General features: G+C 48.8%; 1 protein-coding gene across 1 annotated transcript; it reads left to right on the forward strand.

Annotated features, from left to right (window-relative positions):
- Nucleotides 1–582: 582 nt before the first annotated feature.
- On the forward strand, nucleotides 583–8821 carry pde9ac (phosphodiesterase 9ac). The gene is made up of 19 exons (XM_047035698.1): nucleotides 583–743; nucleotides 1941–2011; nucleotides 2269–2346; nucleotides 2447–2490; nucleotides 2579–2633; nucleotides 2863–2933; nucleotides 3223–3310; nucleotides 3678–3759; nucleotides 3882–3956; nucleotides 4069–4155; nucleotides 4430–4534; nucleotides 4843–4925; nucleotides 5588–5744; nucleotides 5992–6105; nucleotides 6221–6325; nucleotides 6522–6650; nucleotides 6817–6912; nucleotides 7233–7304; nucleotides 8037–8821. Exons 1-18 carry the CDS (start codon nucleotides 675–677, stop codon nucleotides 7281–7283), a joined length of 1560 nt encoding a protein of 519 aa, XP_046891654.1. The 5' UTR covers nucleotides 583–674; the 3' UTR covers nucleotides 7284–7304; nucleotides 8037–8821.
- The last annotated feature ends 6210 nt before the right edge of the window (nucleotides 8822–15031 follow it).

Here is a 15031-nt window from a genome sequence, read left to right on the forward strand (position 1 = left end):
ATCTGTTGTGTTTTTGAATGAATATTTGCTTGATTTTTGTTTTGTTTGCTTATTTGGATTGTTGACGGATCGATTTCAGAGTGTCGATGGTGGACATTGATCCACTTGTATTCAGTGTAGAGAGGATGCATGCTTTGGTGTTCACTTGCGTAGTGTGTTATGGTGAGTGATTGGTTTAGTGTGTGATAATGTGGTTTAGCTTTGGTAGTTTAATATACATTATGGAGTGTGCGGTTCAGTGCTGTTTGTATGTGTTTTACATGTAAAGTATCTTGATTTACTGTCAGCTATGGATGGCTTAAGATGAGGATATCCACATGAATTTCTCTGTTCAGATGTGATTGCTTCCTCCTGTCATGTGCTGGACCCTTTTAGAACAGCACTGCACTTCTGTGTCTCTGCAGCTTCAATCCAGGGAGGCTTCGCTGGATGATTAGGTCCCTGTAGGATGACTGTGTGACAGTGTGTCTGTGTGTCTGTCAGGAGATCTTCAAGAGGGAGGGAGAGAGAGAGATAGAAAGAGAGAGAGAAAGGGAGAGAGAGAGAGATAAACCGTGAGTGAAAGAGAAAGAACAGAGAAGACAGAGGCACAGAAAGAGAGGCAGGGCAAGAGAGAGTGCGTGTGGAAGAAAGGCAGAGACGGGAACAGAGAGAGTGCGTTTGGAAGAGTCACCATGGGGTCCAGCTCGTCCTCCTACGCACCCAAGACCATCTACCTGGATGTGGAGGGAAAGGTGCAGAAGGTGGGTCCTCTCCCTGGCCCTGTTGTTCTGTCTGTCTGTCTGTCTGTCTGGGGCTTGTGCTCTGTGTGCCCTTTCAATTAGAAGGAGGTGGGAGGAGAAGGAGGTCAGGGGAAGAGAAGGAGTGAGATGTGGAGGAGAGGGGTGGTCAGAGAAGAGATGAGGAGGTCTCCGCCAAATTCAGAGCCTGCTTCTTCCACAATGGTGTGTCAGAATCATGACTTCTGGGAGTCAGTGAGAGTTCACCCCCCCTCCCTCAAGCCCAGAGCCTATTAAGACGTGTGCTGGATGCCCTGGGGGCTGGGGGGCCATAGGGGACAGTGGGAGTGTGGGGTGGGGGGGGGGGGGCGGGAGAGCTGCAGCAGGTGACAAAGACCCAGGATGGCCTCTTGTGTGAGGAGGGGATTATATATAGACCCTGGGGGGGAGGGTGGAGGTGGCAGGGCACAGGTGCTGCTGGCAGTACTCAGACAGCACAGCCACCTGTTGCCAGCACACTCCATACAACCCTTTGTGATTGGTCCCACGCTCTACACAATCCTTGTGATTGGTCCCCGCTCTACACAACTTACACAACTTCTTGTGATTTGGTCACAGGCTTCACACTTCCATTCTATCCAGATCTTCACAGGTCTGGGGCTGGGGGTGAGGTTAGGGCTGAGGGCTGGGGCTGGGGGTGAGGCTAGGGCTGAGGGCCGGGGCTGGGGGTGAGGCTAGGGCTAAGGGCTGGGGCTGGGGGTGAGGCCAGGGCTGAGGGCTGGTTCATCAGGGACACGGAAGTTAAGGAAGTTACAAATACGCGAAAGGACCAGCCATACTCCTATGACTCCCTTCTGACTCAAACCCAGGAGGTCACTGTAGCGCAGGACTCACTTCTGTGTCCAGGTGTCCTTCTGAGAGTGTTATACTGTCTGAACATCACGTTTCTACCTAGCTGCCTCAATCATGCCTGTCTGTCTGTTTCTCTGTTTCACTGTCTGTCTACCTAACACTTACTCTCCTGCCTGCCTGCCTGCCTGCCTGCCTGCCTGCCTGCCTGCCTGCCTGCCTGCCTGTCTGCCTGCCTGCCTGCCTGCCTGCCTGTCTGTCTGTCTGTCTGTCTGTCTGTCTGTTTCTCTGGCTGCCTGACTGTCTGTTTCTCTGGCTGCCTGACTGTCTGTTTCTCTGGCTGCCTGACTGTCTACTCTCTGTCTTCCTCAGGTGGTGTTCAGTCGTTATTGCAGCCCATGTGACATCAAGGAGCTGTTGTGTTCTTCCTCTAACATCCCCCGGTCAGCAATTTCTTCTTCTTGACGCTCACCTCCTCTCTCTTCTTCTTCTTCACCTTCGCTCACCTCCTCTTTCTTCTTCTACACCTCCTCTCACCTCCTCTTTCCTGTTCTCTCCTTCTCCTTTTCATTTACTCTTTCCTTCTCCTCTCGACCCCCTTACCCCACATCCTTTTCTTCGGAACTCCTCCTCTCTCCCCCTCCATGCTTCTCTTCCAAGCTGTGATTCGAAGCTAATCTCAGCCGTCCTCCTCCTGCAGGAACACTTCCATCATGATGGTGGACCCGGAAGGGGCTCTGGTCTCCATCGACCCCACGATGCCCACCAACTCCCCCAGGTAACACCATCCCTCACTCTGGTGTCACCATCTCTTTAGAATGACCCATGGTCTCTGTCCCTCTCCTGATGACGTCATCTTGTTTCTATCCCTCCCCCAGCTCCCTGTACAAGGTGGTTGCTATGTCCACGGGTCAGCTAGGAGGTGATGCACACACACACACACACGCAGAGAAAGAGAGAGGGAAGGCGGGAGAGAGAGAGAGACTGATGTGGGTTGTTTGCCTCCACAGACAAAGAGGATATGTTCCAGAATGTGTTGTCTCAGGTGGCGGAACAGTTTAGCAGGTAAGTAACAATGGGATGTTTGTGTGTGGTGTGTGTGTGTGTGTCTTGATTCACAAGCCCCGGTCGTTCTGCTTGGCACCTATCCTTCCAAACTAACCTCTCCTCTCATATTATTTGCTCTTCTTTCTCCACCACTGCCCTACCCTACCCTACCCTCCTCTCTCCTCCTCTCCTCTCTCCTCCTCTCCTCTGTCCTCCTCTCCTCTCTCCTCCTCTTACCTCCCATCAGGGCGTTCCGTATCAACGAGCTGAAGACAGAGGTGACCAACAGACTGGCCATGCTGGAGAAGAGAGTGGAGCGTACGTGTCATGTCCTGTGCTTCCACTCCTCTCAGTACACTCAGACTCTCATCTCACGGGGGTGGAGCACTTGACTCCTAACCCACCCTTGTGTGTCGCTTTGGCTAACTGATGAACGCAAATGTGAATAAACGTGTTCGTATTATGACGGAGTTCCCCACACATCACACAGTATCTCACTTCACAATGACTGGGCAGTGAGGGACAGTGGAGAACACACAAACACCAGGACAGGATTGAGCTGTTGTTGTTGATGGCTCGCTGTTGTGTTGCTGTGTTGCTGTTCCAGTGGAGGGCCTGAAGGTGGTGGAGATCGAGAAGTGCAAGAACGACCTGAGGAAGCTGAGAGATGAGATGACGTCCAGAGGAGGGGGCAGGTGAGACTCTGGAGGTTCCAAACCTGCTCAGACCGTGCTGCCACCCAGCCTCGCCACCAGGGGTGCTAGAGCAACACACATCATGTTTAGGGACTAGACAGATGTATACTATGAGACTATGTAGCAATTGCTGTAGATTTTGTGTAAGAGAGAAGGGTGGGTGTCAGGTTGGGTTTTTAGATAAGTGTGTTGTATTGACTGCCCCCTACAGGGTGAACTGTTCCTGTAAATACAGAGTGTGTTGTATTGACTGCCCTCTACAGGGTGAACTGTTCCTTTAAATACAGAGTGTGTTGTGTTGACTGCCCCCTACAGGGTGAACTGTTCCTTTAAATACAGAGTATGTTGTGTTGACTGCCCTCTACAGGGTGAACTGTCCCTGTAAATACAACTTCTGTGATGACGGGAAGAAGCTGACACCCAGGAGGGATGTGCCCAGCTATCCCAAGGTATGTGTGTGTGTGTGTACGTGTGCAGATGCGCACTTGTATACGCATGTGTGTGTCCCGCTGATGATAGTGAGATCCTGTCTCTCTGCTCCTGCCTCTCCCAAACACACACACACACACAGTACACCCTGTCCCAGGAGACCATTGAGGCCCTCAAGAAGCCTACCTTTGACGTCTGGCATTGGGAGCACAACGAGGTGGGTGGACCTCACGCTAGCATGAGTCACTGAGATCTGTTGTTTCACTCTATACCCATACAGTACATTTAATAGTGTGTGTGTGTGTGTGCATGTGTGTGTGTGTGTCCAGATGCTGAGCTGTCTGGAATACATGTATCATGATTTGGGCTTGGTGAAGGAATTCAACATGAACCCCATCACTCTCAAACGCTGGCTGGTAAAAGTATAACATTAGCGGACACATATGTGTGTGCGTGAGCGTGTGTGTTTGTGTTTAAGTACAGTGCACTTCTGTTTGGGTGACATCTGGGACACACTTTATGCACACAGAGCCCAGTAGGTGGTCTCCAGATGTGCAGCCTAGCCAGAACATTCTCCAGGCTCAGTTTAAAGATGATTTGTTGAGGACACACAGGATGAACCGGCTAGACTGGTCCTATGACACAGGCTGACACCCCAGTGCTCACTGCCTGTCTCTCTGTCTCCCCCAGCTGGGCATCCAGGAGAACTACCGCAGCAATCCGTTCCACAACTTCCGCCACTGCTTCTGTGTCAGCCAGATGATGTACGGCATGATCAACCTGTGCAACCTGCAGGTGAGGAGGGGAAGGGGGAGGGGAGGAGGGGAGGAGGGGAGGAGGGGAGAAGGGGGGGAGGGGGAAGGGGAGAGGTGGAGGGGAGAGGTGGAGGAGAGGAGGGGAGGTGAGGGGAGGACGAGAGTGAAAAGGAGTAGAGGAAAGGAGAGGAAGGGTGGATGTGAGGAGAGGAAGGGGGAAGATGATGAAGGGAGATTTGACCAGGGGAGGACAGACAGCTCCAGTAGATCCGACATGTTGTCTCTGTTTGGCACATACAGTGTTACATTGCACTGTTTTACATTGTGGTGTGTGTGTGTGCTCCTCAGGAGAAGCTAACCCTGACAGACATAGGTATTCTCATGACAGCTGCTGTGTGTCACGACCTGGACCACCCTGGATACAACAACACGTAAGACTCACATCCTCCCCCCTCCCTCTGGGGTGGGGCTCAATCCTGTCAAGCAGACTCCTCTCCTCCTCACCTCGCCTGCTCTACGCACTACACCAGCGTCGGGACGAGAGCACACAAGCATTCTAGCACCGACCTGTTCAGTTCAGTTTAACACCACAGCCACTAGCTCAGGATCAAGCGTGGAGGAAGCCACCTTACAGATTTGAGACGCACCCGAAAAAGTGTCTCCCTTGCAGCCTTAGCTGGCTCGGTGAGGGTCTGCTGACAGACACAGGAGCGCAGATGGCCGTTGGCTCACTCTGGCATGTTCTGGAACATCCACAACATTTGGCCCCTCCGCTCTGTGGAATCAGGCCAGCGAGGCCACACCTCTCAAGGTGTTTGGGGGAAGAAACAGCACTGAGGGGGGTTTGGAACAGGACACACAGACAGACAGACAGACAGACAAATAGTTAGATACATACTGTTGCAAGAAAACTAGCTGCTTGTGCCAAGTCAGATGTGTGCGTTTCTTTCACAAATTCTTTGAAAAGAGGAAGACTCACTGAAATGCTGCCATGTTCAGGAAGTGAAAATGCTGAATGAGGTGTGTGTTTTTGTGTCTGTGGGCGCACATCTGTGCACATGTATGTATGTGTGTGTGTGTGTCACTCTACCAGGTACCAGATCAATGCGCGTACTGAGTTGGCGGTACGTTACAATGACATCTCACCCCTGGAGAACCACCACTGTGCCGTGGCCTTCCAGATCCTCTGCCTCCCAGAATGCAACATCTTCGCCAATGTGGAAATTGAGGCCTACAAGCAAATCAGACAGGTGGGACACAGTGAGAAGCTGGCCTGTTCTAAGGTCTTGCTTTGGTCTTGCTGTAAAATAGAACCAGGAGTTGTTCACAAAGCCTAAACACTCTCTGTAGCATGTCCATTTCATCCCTAACATTAACCATATATCCCCTCTACCCTCTCCATTACTCTCCTCCTCCTCCATTCTCTCCTTCTCCTCATCCACCGTGCTCCACCCTCCTCCTTCCCTTCTCCTCCTTCCTGTCCTCCTCCTTCTTCAGGCTATTATTACTCTGATCCTGGCCACAGACATGGCCAGGCATGGGGAGATATTGGACTCCTTCAAGCAGAAGGTTGACAACTTTGACTTCACCAACGAGGAGCATGTCACATGCGTGAGTAATACACGTGTACACACATGTGTACACACACACCTGGGTCAATATACATCTGTGGGGACATGTTGTGAAGATGTTTAATTTAATTGACCACATGTGTGTGTGTGTTCAGCTGAAAATGGTCCTAATCAAGTGCTGTGACATCTCCAATGAGGTGCGTCCTACCGAGGTAGCTGAGCCATGGGTGGACTGTCTGCTGGAGGAATACTTCATGCAGGTCAGGACTACATCACCCACAATCCAACACCAGTCTCTGTCTTCTGATTGTAATGTCTATTGTCATTCTCCATCTGCACTCATCAAATGATTGGTTGATTTCTTGGTTGAATGATTGATTGATTGGTTGACTGATTTGATTGATTGATTGGTTTCTTTAATGATTGATTGGTTGATTGATTGGTCCTGCTCCTTAGAGTGACAGGGAGAAGTCAGAGGGGCTGCCTGTGGCCCCGTTCATGGACAGAGACAAGGTCACCAAGCCCACTGCCCAGATCGGCTTCATCAAGTTCGTCCTTATCCCCATGTTTGAGAATGTCATGAAGGTAGATGTCTCCATTACTTTTCTGTGTGTGTGTGTGTGTGAGTGTGTACTGACCTCCTGCTCTGCGATGTGTGTGTACTGACCTCCGGCTCTGCGATGTGTGTGTGTGTGTGATGTCTGTGTGTGATGTGTGTGTTATGTGTGTGTGTGATGTGTGTGTGTCTCAGCTCTTTCCTCAGATAGAGGAGATCATGGTGCAGCCTCTCAGAGACTCTCGTGACCACTATGAAGAGCTGAAGCAGATTGATGATGCCATGACTGAGGTAGATCCTCTCATCTGTCTGTCTGTCTGTCTGTCTGTCTGTCTGTCTGTCTGTCTGTCTGTCTGTCTGTCTGTCTGTCTGTCTGTCTGTCTACGTCTCTGCCTGTACAGTCAGATGTACCAAGCCCTTTCCGGGCAGTGAGCCACCCTGAAGTGACTGGCTAGGGTAGTTCCCAGTGTCTCCGTGGGTCCAATCACGTGTTTGGTCTTCTGGTTCCACCAGTTCTCCCTCTCAGCTCCCCCACTGAGTGTGGGTGGGGTTGCGGTTCCGCACCTGTACAATCGCTTGCTAACATAAAGGTGTGTCTTTTGTTCAACGAGGACCAGAAGAAAAAAACTGAAAAGATGTCATTAGGAGGAAAGAAGAAGTGAGCGCAGCGACTCACTCTGCGTGTGAGTAACCAGGACTGGCTGGCCTTGGTAGTGTGCTAGTTCTGAGTGCCCTCTCTCTCGCCTGCCTCCCCGCCAAGCTGCTGTAGGGCAGTAGAGAGCTGTGTGTGAGAGCTCCAGGCTTAATGATGGCACAGTACTTTCACCACACCGGGTTAAACTATCCCCAAAGAAACAAGAAGTACCAATTTGACAATGATTAATTCGAATCTGATGACTTAAAAACATGAGTGAAATTAAATGGATTTGGGAAAAAAAACGTTCTTGCTAAAATGAAGAAAGCAAAAAAAAGCTCTGAGTTTTGGAGCTGTCTCTCACAGATTGTGTCAGAGACTTGATACTCTCGCCTACCTCTCTTTTGATTGGCCCCTGGGAGCGGGGGCACTCACACAATCACAGAACACTACTTAGGCACCACCTGACTCAGCCCAGGGCAGTCATCCAATCAATGTGGTGAAAATACTGTGCTGTCAAACCTCCATCGGTGCGGGCCGCAGTGGTTCTTCCTCCTCTCCATTGTATCTGCTGTGCTGTTGATGAATCATCTCTCTCCTTGGTTGGCTGCGTTTGGATGTTGAGGTTATGGGTGTTTGTAAATATTGGTGAAGGTCTCAGCTTGAGCGGGGTTCAGAAAGGTTGGGATCGATAGGGCTTGCATGGCAGCTCCTAGATCTTTTTTTCTAGATTTTCTAGGGGACCCAGACACGTCTGACCTAGGTTTTGCTTGTGTTCTAGGGGACCCGGACATGTGTGATCCGATTTCATGGAGCCAACAACAAACCGTCTATTTGAGGATTGGTCGACATCCGTTGTCCCGACCCAGTCCCTGATTGGTGAGCTGGAGGGTGGAGGCTGGACGGAGAGGCGACTGACGACTCATCCGACCAAACCAAACTCCTCAGACTTCCTTGAGACGCATTGCCACGGAAACATCGGCTCGGACTTTTTACGTTCGCTGTCGTTGTTTGTTTTTCGATGCTTCAGAGACATGACGTGTTCTGGGTGGTAGAGTTTTTGGTTGAAACGTAGAAAAAGTGATGATGACAAATGCAAGCACAAAGACCAGCCCTATTTCGAATAACCTCCAGCCAGCATAAACTTAGTTTGCTTTGATCATTGCTACATAATACAGAAACTCCAAAGATCATTTGAGTGGGCTTCGATCAAAAGGAAACATATCATGTTAGAAAACGAAAGCTGTATACTAGAAAGACCACATGTCCTGTGATGATGTAAACACAACGATACCTAGACTACACTCCTCTGTCTTCACTAGTGTCTGTCAAAAACGGAATACACGTGTATGTGTGTGTGCTTCTGTGTGTGCTTCTGTGTGCTTCTGTGTGCTTCTGTGTGCTTCTGTGTGTGTGTGTCCTTCTCTGTGTGTGCTTCTGTGTGTGTGTTTCTTTGTGTGTGCGCACCAGGGATTTCCTGTTTATTGTCGCCAGACGGAGGTGTTTCAGGAGCCCTGCTATAGCTGTAGGCTGGGACAAACGCGGTATATGTTGAAACATGATTTGTTTGCCTGAAGTGTACCACCCAAGGTACCACTCCGCTCTCTCTGTCCCCCCCCTCTCTCTCTGTCCCCCCCCTCTCTCTCTCTGTCCCCCCCCTCTCTCTCTGTCCCCCCCCCCTCTCTCTCTGTCCCCCCCCCCTCTCTCTCTGTCCCCCCCCCCTCTCTCTCTGTCCCCCCCCCCTCTCTCTCTGTCCCCCCCCCTCTCTCTCTGTTCCTCTCCCTCTCTCTCTGTCCCCCCCCCCTCTCTCTCTGTCCCCCCCCCCTCTCTCTCTGTCCCCCCCCCTCTCTCTCTGTCCCCCCCCCTCTCTCTCTCTGTCCACCCCCCCCTCTCTCTCTGTCCCCCCCCCTCTCTCTCTGTTCCTCTCCCTCTTCTCTCTCTCTCTCTCTCTCTCTCTCTCTCTCTCTCATCCCCTCTTTCTTTCTCTCTACCTTCACAGTATGGGTGGTGGTTTTTAACAGATTGATTTATGGCCTCTGTGTTTGTTAAGCACATTTATTGCTATCGGTTTCTCCTCTCTCTCTCTCTCTCCTCTCTCTCTCTCTCTCTCTCTCTCTCTCTCCTCTCTCTCTCTCTCCTCTCTCTCTCTCTCTCTTCTCTCTCTCTCTCTCTCTTCTCTCTCTCTCTCTCTCTCTCGCTACAAAAAGAAAAACGTAATCACTGTACCTTTAATGTGATGTTTCAAGCACTGCGGGCCTAATGTTCATAGTATATTATCCTGACATCATTAGAGTGGCCCACGAAGCCAGCAGGGGTGTAGGTCTCTGTTGTTTAGCTTCACTCTTACCCATCTTAGAAGGGTTCCACAGCTGTGTGTGTGTGTGTGTGTGTGTGTGTGGTGTGTGTGTGTGTGTGTGTGTGTGTGTGTGTGTGTGTGTGTGTGTGTGTGTGTGTGTGTGTGTGTGTGAGGGAGTGGGGGGGGTAGACAGAGGATGAGGAATGTGTTGGATGTGTCCATTTCAGTTGACTACTTAGCAACAGGATGCATCTCAATTGGGATCTATCTCAGCTTTACATTCATGAAACACTTTCATGTTGTGGGCCTTTACAGTGTCTTTAATCCTCCTTGAATGTACAGTATGCAACTGTGTCTGCCTCCGAACAGGATCCTCTCCTTTCATTTGTGTTTTCCACAAGAGGATGAAAGATCTGAGGACGCACCAAAGTTTTTCTTTCATAATGTTCACTGTAAGGAAGGCATTTTAGTTCAGCTCCTCGGTTCTCTGAATGAGAGATAATTACTCAGAAACCCCTCCTGCTATTGCGGTGCCAGCCTCTGTATTTACTTTCACTGGGAGGAATGCTTCAATTAGACACCACATTCACACACACACACATACACACACCACACACACAGATAACACATGCAAAGGCAATGCACAGAAGAACACCACTCCCCACACAAAAAAAGGTTAAAAAACACACACAGGCGACGCTTGCTTGCATGCAGACAAGAACACATGAACACACACAAAAGAGTCAATGTGCTACACGTTAATACTAAAGAGAGATAGATATCACTGTTTATGACTAGTTTGTTTACTTACCTGTAGGAGTGCAACCAGAGAACGTACTTTAAATACCAGAGTCTTTCTGTTAAGTTATTGTTTGCGAGGGTTCACAGGTTTTAATTGTTAAATTATAACTATTTAAAGTATTTCACTGTGTATGTCCATTATTATAAAGACAACCGTATTTCCATGTAAAACTGTCAGATGCTTTGAAATGTTTCACTTGTTGATGCCTCTTTTGGGGTCGTCCACAGCTGTACATTTACATTTAGCAGACACTCTTATCCAGAGCGACTTACAGTAAGTACAGGGACATTCCCCTGAGGCAAGTAGGGTGAAGTGCACAGCCCCAAGGACACATCGTCATTTGACACGCGCCAGGAATTGAACTGGCAACCTTCAGATTACAAGCCTGACTCCCTAACCGCTCAGCCACCTGACTCCTAAGCTGTAATTTGCAACAGAACATCAGTCAGTCAGAGTTTCCACTGTGGCCGCGTGCTAGGCCTCGTGCCTCTGAACAACAACTCAAATTCAAGTAATTGATAACTAACCAGAAGTCTGTCATCCCAGTCATTAGCTCAGCCCTGAGCGCGCAGACCTGTCCTGTCTCCCTGCCAGAGCGCTTCAAAGCCCTGTGTGTTGACACAGAGATGCTGCTGTATCTCTCACAAAGACACCTTGACAGACGCGGTTAAACAATTTTCTCTGAGGTCTCACACACTGACTTTCAAAGGGATTCCAGCACACTGGATCGTACGCTTGCGTAGGAAGGGAGGGGGAGAGAGATGGAGGAGAGGGAGAGAGCAGAAAAAGGGGAAGAGAGGTGGAGAAGAAGAGAGTGGGGGACATGAAGAGAGAGTAGGGAGAGCGAGGGAGGGAGAGACAGCAGAGAGAGAACAGATAGGGAAACAAGCCAGGAGTTTAATTCGGACTAATGTCTCTCTAGTCTCTTATCAAGGCTGATCTGGTAAACGCTGGTCTTTCAGCTACCGTTTGTCAGGGAAAGTGTGCAGGAGATAAAGTTGACTTGGAATGTTAATTCCAGCAGATTACATCTGCAGTCTAAGAAGAGACTTCAGGACCTGTTATGGGACTTAAAGGGGCTCTTGATTTGGTTCACCTACTGCCAGGATACCGAGGGAGCAATACCGCATATATATTTGCAAGGTGTCATATCAAACATACCCTTTTAATCCTAAAGTGTTTCACTGCTTCTGGGGATGGTTCAGTGGTAGAGCATTTGACAGCAGGTTCCAGTCCCCCCTCCCCCTCTCTCTGCATCGCGTTTTTCTTTTATAAATAAAGAATTATTTATTATTATATTCTCAGAAATAATAATTCTGGGGAAATGAAGAATGAATCAGAGTTATCTGTGGAGCTGAAAACTGAAAATGTTTGCCCCTCTCATCACCCTCTCCTCTCTTCCTATCCTTCATCATCCTCCTCCCCTCCTTCTTGTCTCTTCAGCTTCTCCTCCCTGTCTCTCCAGGCCTGAATGTACCTTGGAATCTTTTTCTCAGGGTCAAAGACAAAGCGTTGTGTTTTATATGTGTGTGTTTGTGTGTCGGGGGACTGGATTGAGCACTCTATTAGCGTATCAGCAGGTCTCCCTAGGCGAACTCTGTAGCTGGAGGCCTGGGTAAAACCTAACACACACCTACACGCACACACATTTAAATACACAAGCACATTAATGATACTGTGCAGCCCAGCGTCAGTCTGTTTGCTGGGATTCAGACAAAGGGATGTTTATGAGACAGCAGCAAGAGTTAAATCACTGATGCTCTCGCCTTGACTCCCACGGACACAAGAATGTCCAGCTTCTCTCATTCTCTCTTTCACTCTCATTCTCTCTCGTTCTTTCTCCCTCTCTCTCTTTCACCTTCCCTCTCTCTCCTTCTCTCTTTTATGTCAGCCTTCTCTCTCCTACACTCTCATTCTCTCTCTTTTAGTCCCCTTCTACTCTCTCTCCCTCTCTATTTTCTATCTGTCCTCTCTGACTATCTCTATCTCTCTGAATCCATCCTGACCTTGGCCTAGAAGCTCATTCCGCCCTGCCAGATGATAGGGAATGTGTTTTGAGAGGGATGCAGCAGACTAGACACTGTCATCAAGCATTCTGGAAAATATTTGTGGTGTTTAGGATTTACTACAGAGACAGAGAGAGACAGAGAGACAGAGAGAGAGAAAGAGATAGAGAGAGAGAGAGAGAGAGAGAGAGAGAGAGGGAGAGAGAGAGAGAGAGAGAGAGGAGAGAGAGAGAGAGAGAGAGAGAGAGAGAGGAGAGAGAGAGAGGAGAGAGAGAGAGAGAGGAGAGAGAGAGAGAGAGAGAAAGAAGAAGAATAAAGCAAGATGGAGAGAGAAACAAAGAGAAAGAGAGAGAGTTTTCTCTTGTGTTTCATGGTTTTATCGTACTAACTGCAATGCGGTGACAAGGTGTGGTTTGAAGGTTTGTTCTTCCCCTCTAGGGGTTAAAGGTCACAGACGTGGGTGGACTAAGTAGATTCTGGATCCGTTCTAGAGGCCTCGGGCCATCATGGTTTTTATGGCCAAAGCACACATAAACTTGCTGAACAATTATCGATTTTACCTTCACAGAACGAGCAAGAGGACCTTTTACACACACACATACAAGCACACACATAAACACCTGTACCACATCCTGTAGATACAACAGCTCATAAACATGAATGTCATGTCATGACAAGACTGAAGATCCACTAAGACTTGCTGGATGTCTACAGAAAATCTAGACCTATCTAATGTGGAGACATTATAATAATACATTCATGTTGAAAACACTTTCATACATAGACAGACAGTACAGAGAGGGGGATTTGAAACTGTTAAAGCATGATCTGCCAGTCAAATGCTCTAACCACTGAGATATACATTTCCCTGCGTCTCTCAGCCTCGCATGAATTCAGTTTTGTAACCAAATGTCCATACCGGTTAAGATTGTATGTGGGGCCAGTTTGTGCCAAAGCATCATAATCTCCCTTCTGTTCTAGGATCTCCAATCTCTGTTTCAGATAACCATAGACTGCTCTTATCTAAAACATATACAGTACATTGTTTTTAATGACAATATTGATAGGGAGAGTTGCTCTTCCTGGGAGCTTGTTTGGGGGAGCACTCATGAAGTAGGTCTTCTGTGCATACCAGCATAGACAGGACTGAGATCTGATTGGTGAGTATTTGGTTGGGGGTCACAGACAGACTCTGCTATTGGCTGGAGCTTGGTGACTAGGAGATTTTTATCAGTTTCTTTCATCTAGTCTTCTCTGAAGTTTTTCCTCTTTTTCTGCTTCGCTTTTCTTTTTTTCTCTTCACTTCCATTTTCCTCAAATGTTTTATTCTCTCTGTTCTCCACATGCTAAATACTCACAAAACAGTCTAAAAATAGCATCACCAACAACATCACTTTTAACAATCTTTTAACAAGGTCTTAATTAAACTCAGCCAGCAACATCAACAACAGCGACAGACTCAACTGTCATAGCTCATCTAGTTCCCAACCACCAGTCCCACCCTTGTTTAATGACTTCAGGCTAAAAACAGACCCCTTTACTAGCCACCCTGCGCCACAGACCAGGGGGGTCAGTGACTTGTGGTATAATCCAGATTTGTGATTAATCTAGTTGAGTTTAGAGTGCTGCCACTGTCGAATCCCAAACTGAGAAGACGAGGGGCGGGAACCACAGAGCAGGAGAGATCAGATCGAGGAGAACGAGGAGAACGAGAAGGAGGAGAAGAAGGAGGAGGAGGACGAGGAGGAGAAGAGGAGGAAAAGAAAGAGGAGAGGAGGAAAAGAAAGAGAAGAGGAGGAAAAGAAAGAGAAGAGGAGGAAAAGAAAGAGAAAAAGGAGAAGGGAGAGAAGGAGAAAGAGCGGGAACCTCCAGGCATGTCAGGTTTGTTTACCAACAGCCTATCTTGGGCGGCCATCTTGATTGTGTGTTGGCAGGCCTTCAGCTGCCGAGATGTGGCCGAGCGACCGCACGCGGGGGGCCACACGGCAATTACCCAGACTGCCACGCTCTTATCTGGATGAATAGCAGGCGCTGTTTGAGCGACAACATGCAGATTGGTCCGGCCGCTCTCTCTCAGAGAGGCCCCTGACACGGGAGCTCTCTCTCTCTCTCTACCCTTCTCTTCCTTTCTCTCTCTCTTTCTACCCTTCTCTTCCTTTCTCTCCCTTTCTTTCTGTCTTCCCTTATCACTTACAATCTCTCCTTCCCCCTCTCTCTCATTCCTCACTATTCTCATCCCCCTTACTTTGACCCTAACTCCCTCTCTTTATCTGTCTCCCGCTCTCTTCCCCTCTCTGCTGCTCTTTTCCTTTCTCCTTCTGCCCCTCCCCCCCATATCTCTCCCCCTCTCTCCCTGTTATTTTATTCTGTTATTTCTTTGTCGTTAATTAGCAAAGGAAAAGTTGTTATTGTTGTGGGGTAAGGCTTAGGGTTAGGTCACATACTTGGTTGTTAAGTGGGCTGGCCTTCTTCTCTCCCACTCCCACCCTCTCGCACGTGACTGGGTCATGTGACTCCTCAGGCCTCAGACCTAATCACCAGCACCTGAGATGAGTCAGCCTCATGGGGACATGTCTGCTTCTGTCATCTGGAAGACATATGGGCATTCCATTTTTTTATACAGTATTCAGTAGAGATCAGATATTAAGCAAACATTACCTTCTCCGCAACCT

This window comes from Hypomesus transpacificus, chromosome 15 (assembly GCF_021917145.1).
Source record: "Hypomesus transpacificus isolate Combined female chromosome 15, fHypTra1, whole genome shotgun sequence".
In the NCBI taxonomy this organism is placed as follows: domain Eukaryota; kingdom Metazoa; phylum Chordata; class Actinopteri; order Osmeriformes; family Osmeridae; genus Hypomesus; species Hypomesus transpacificus.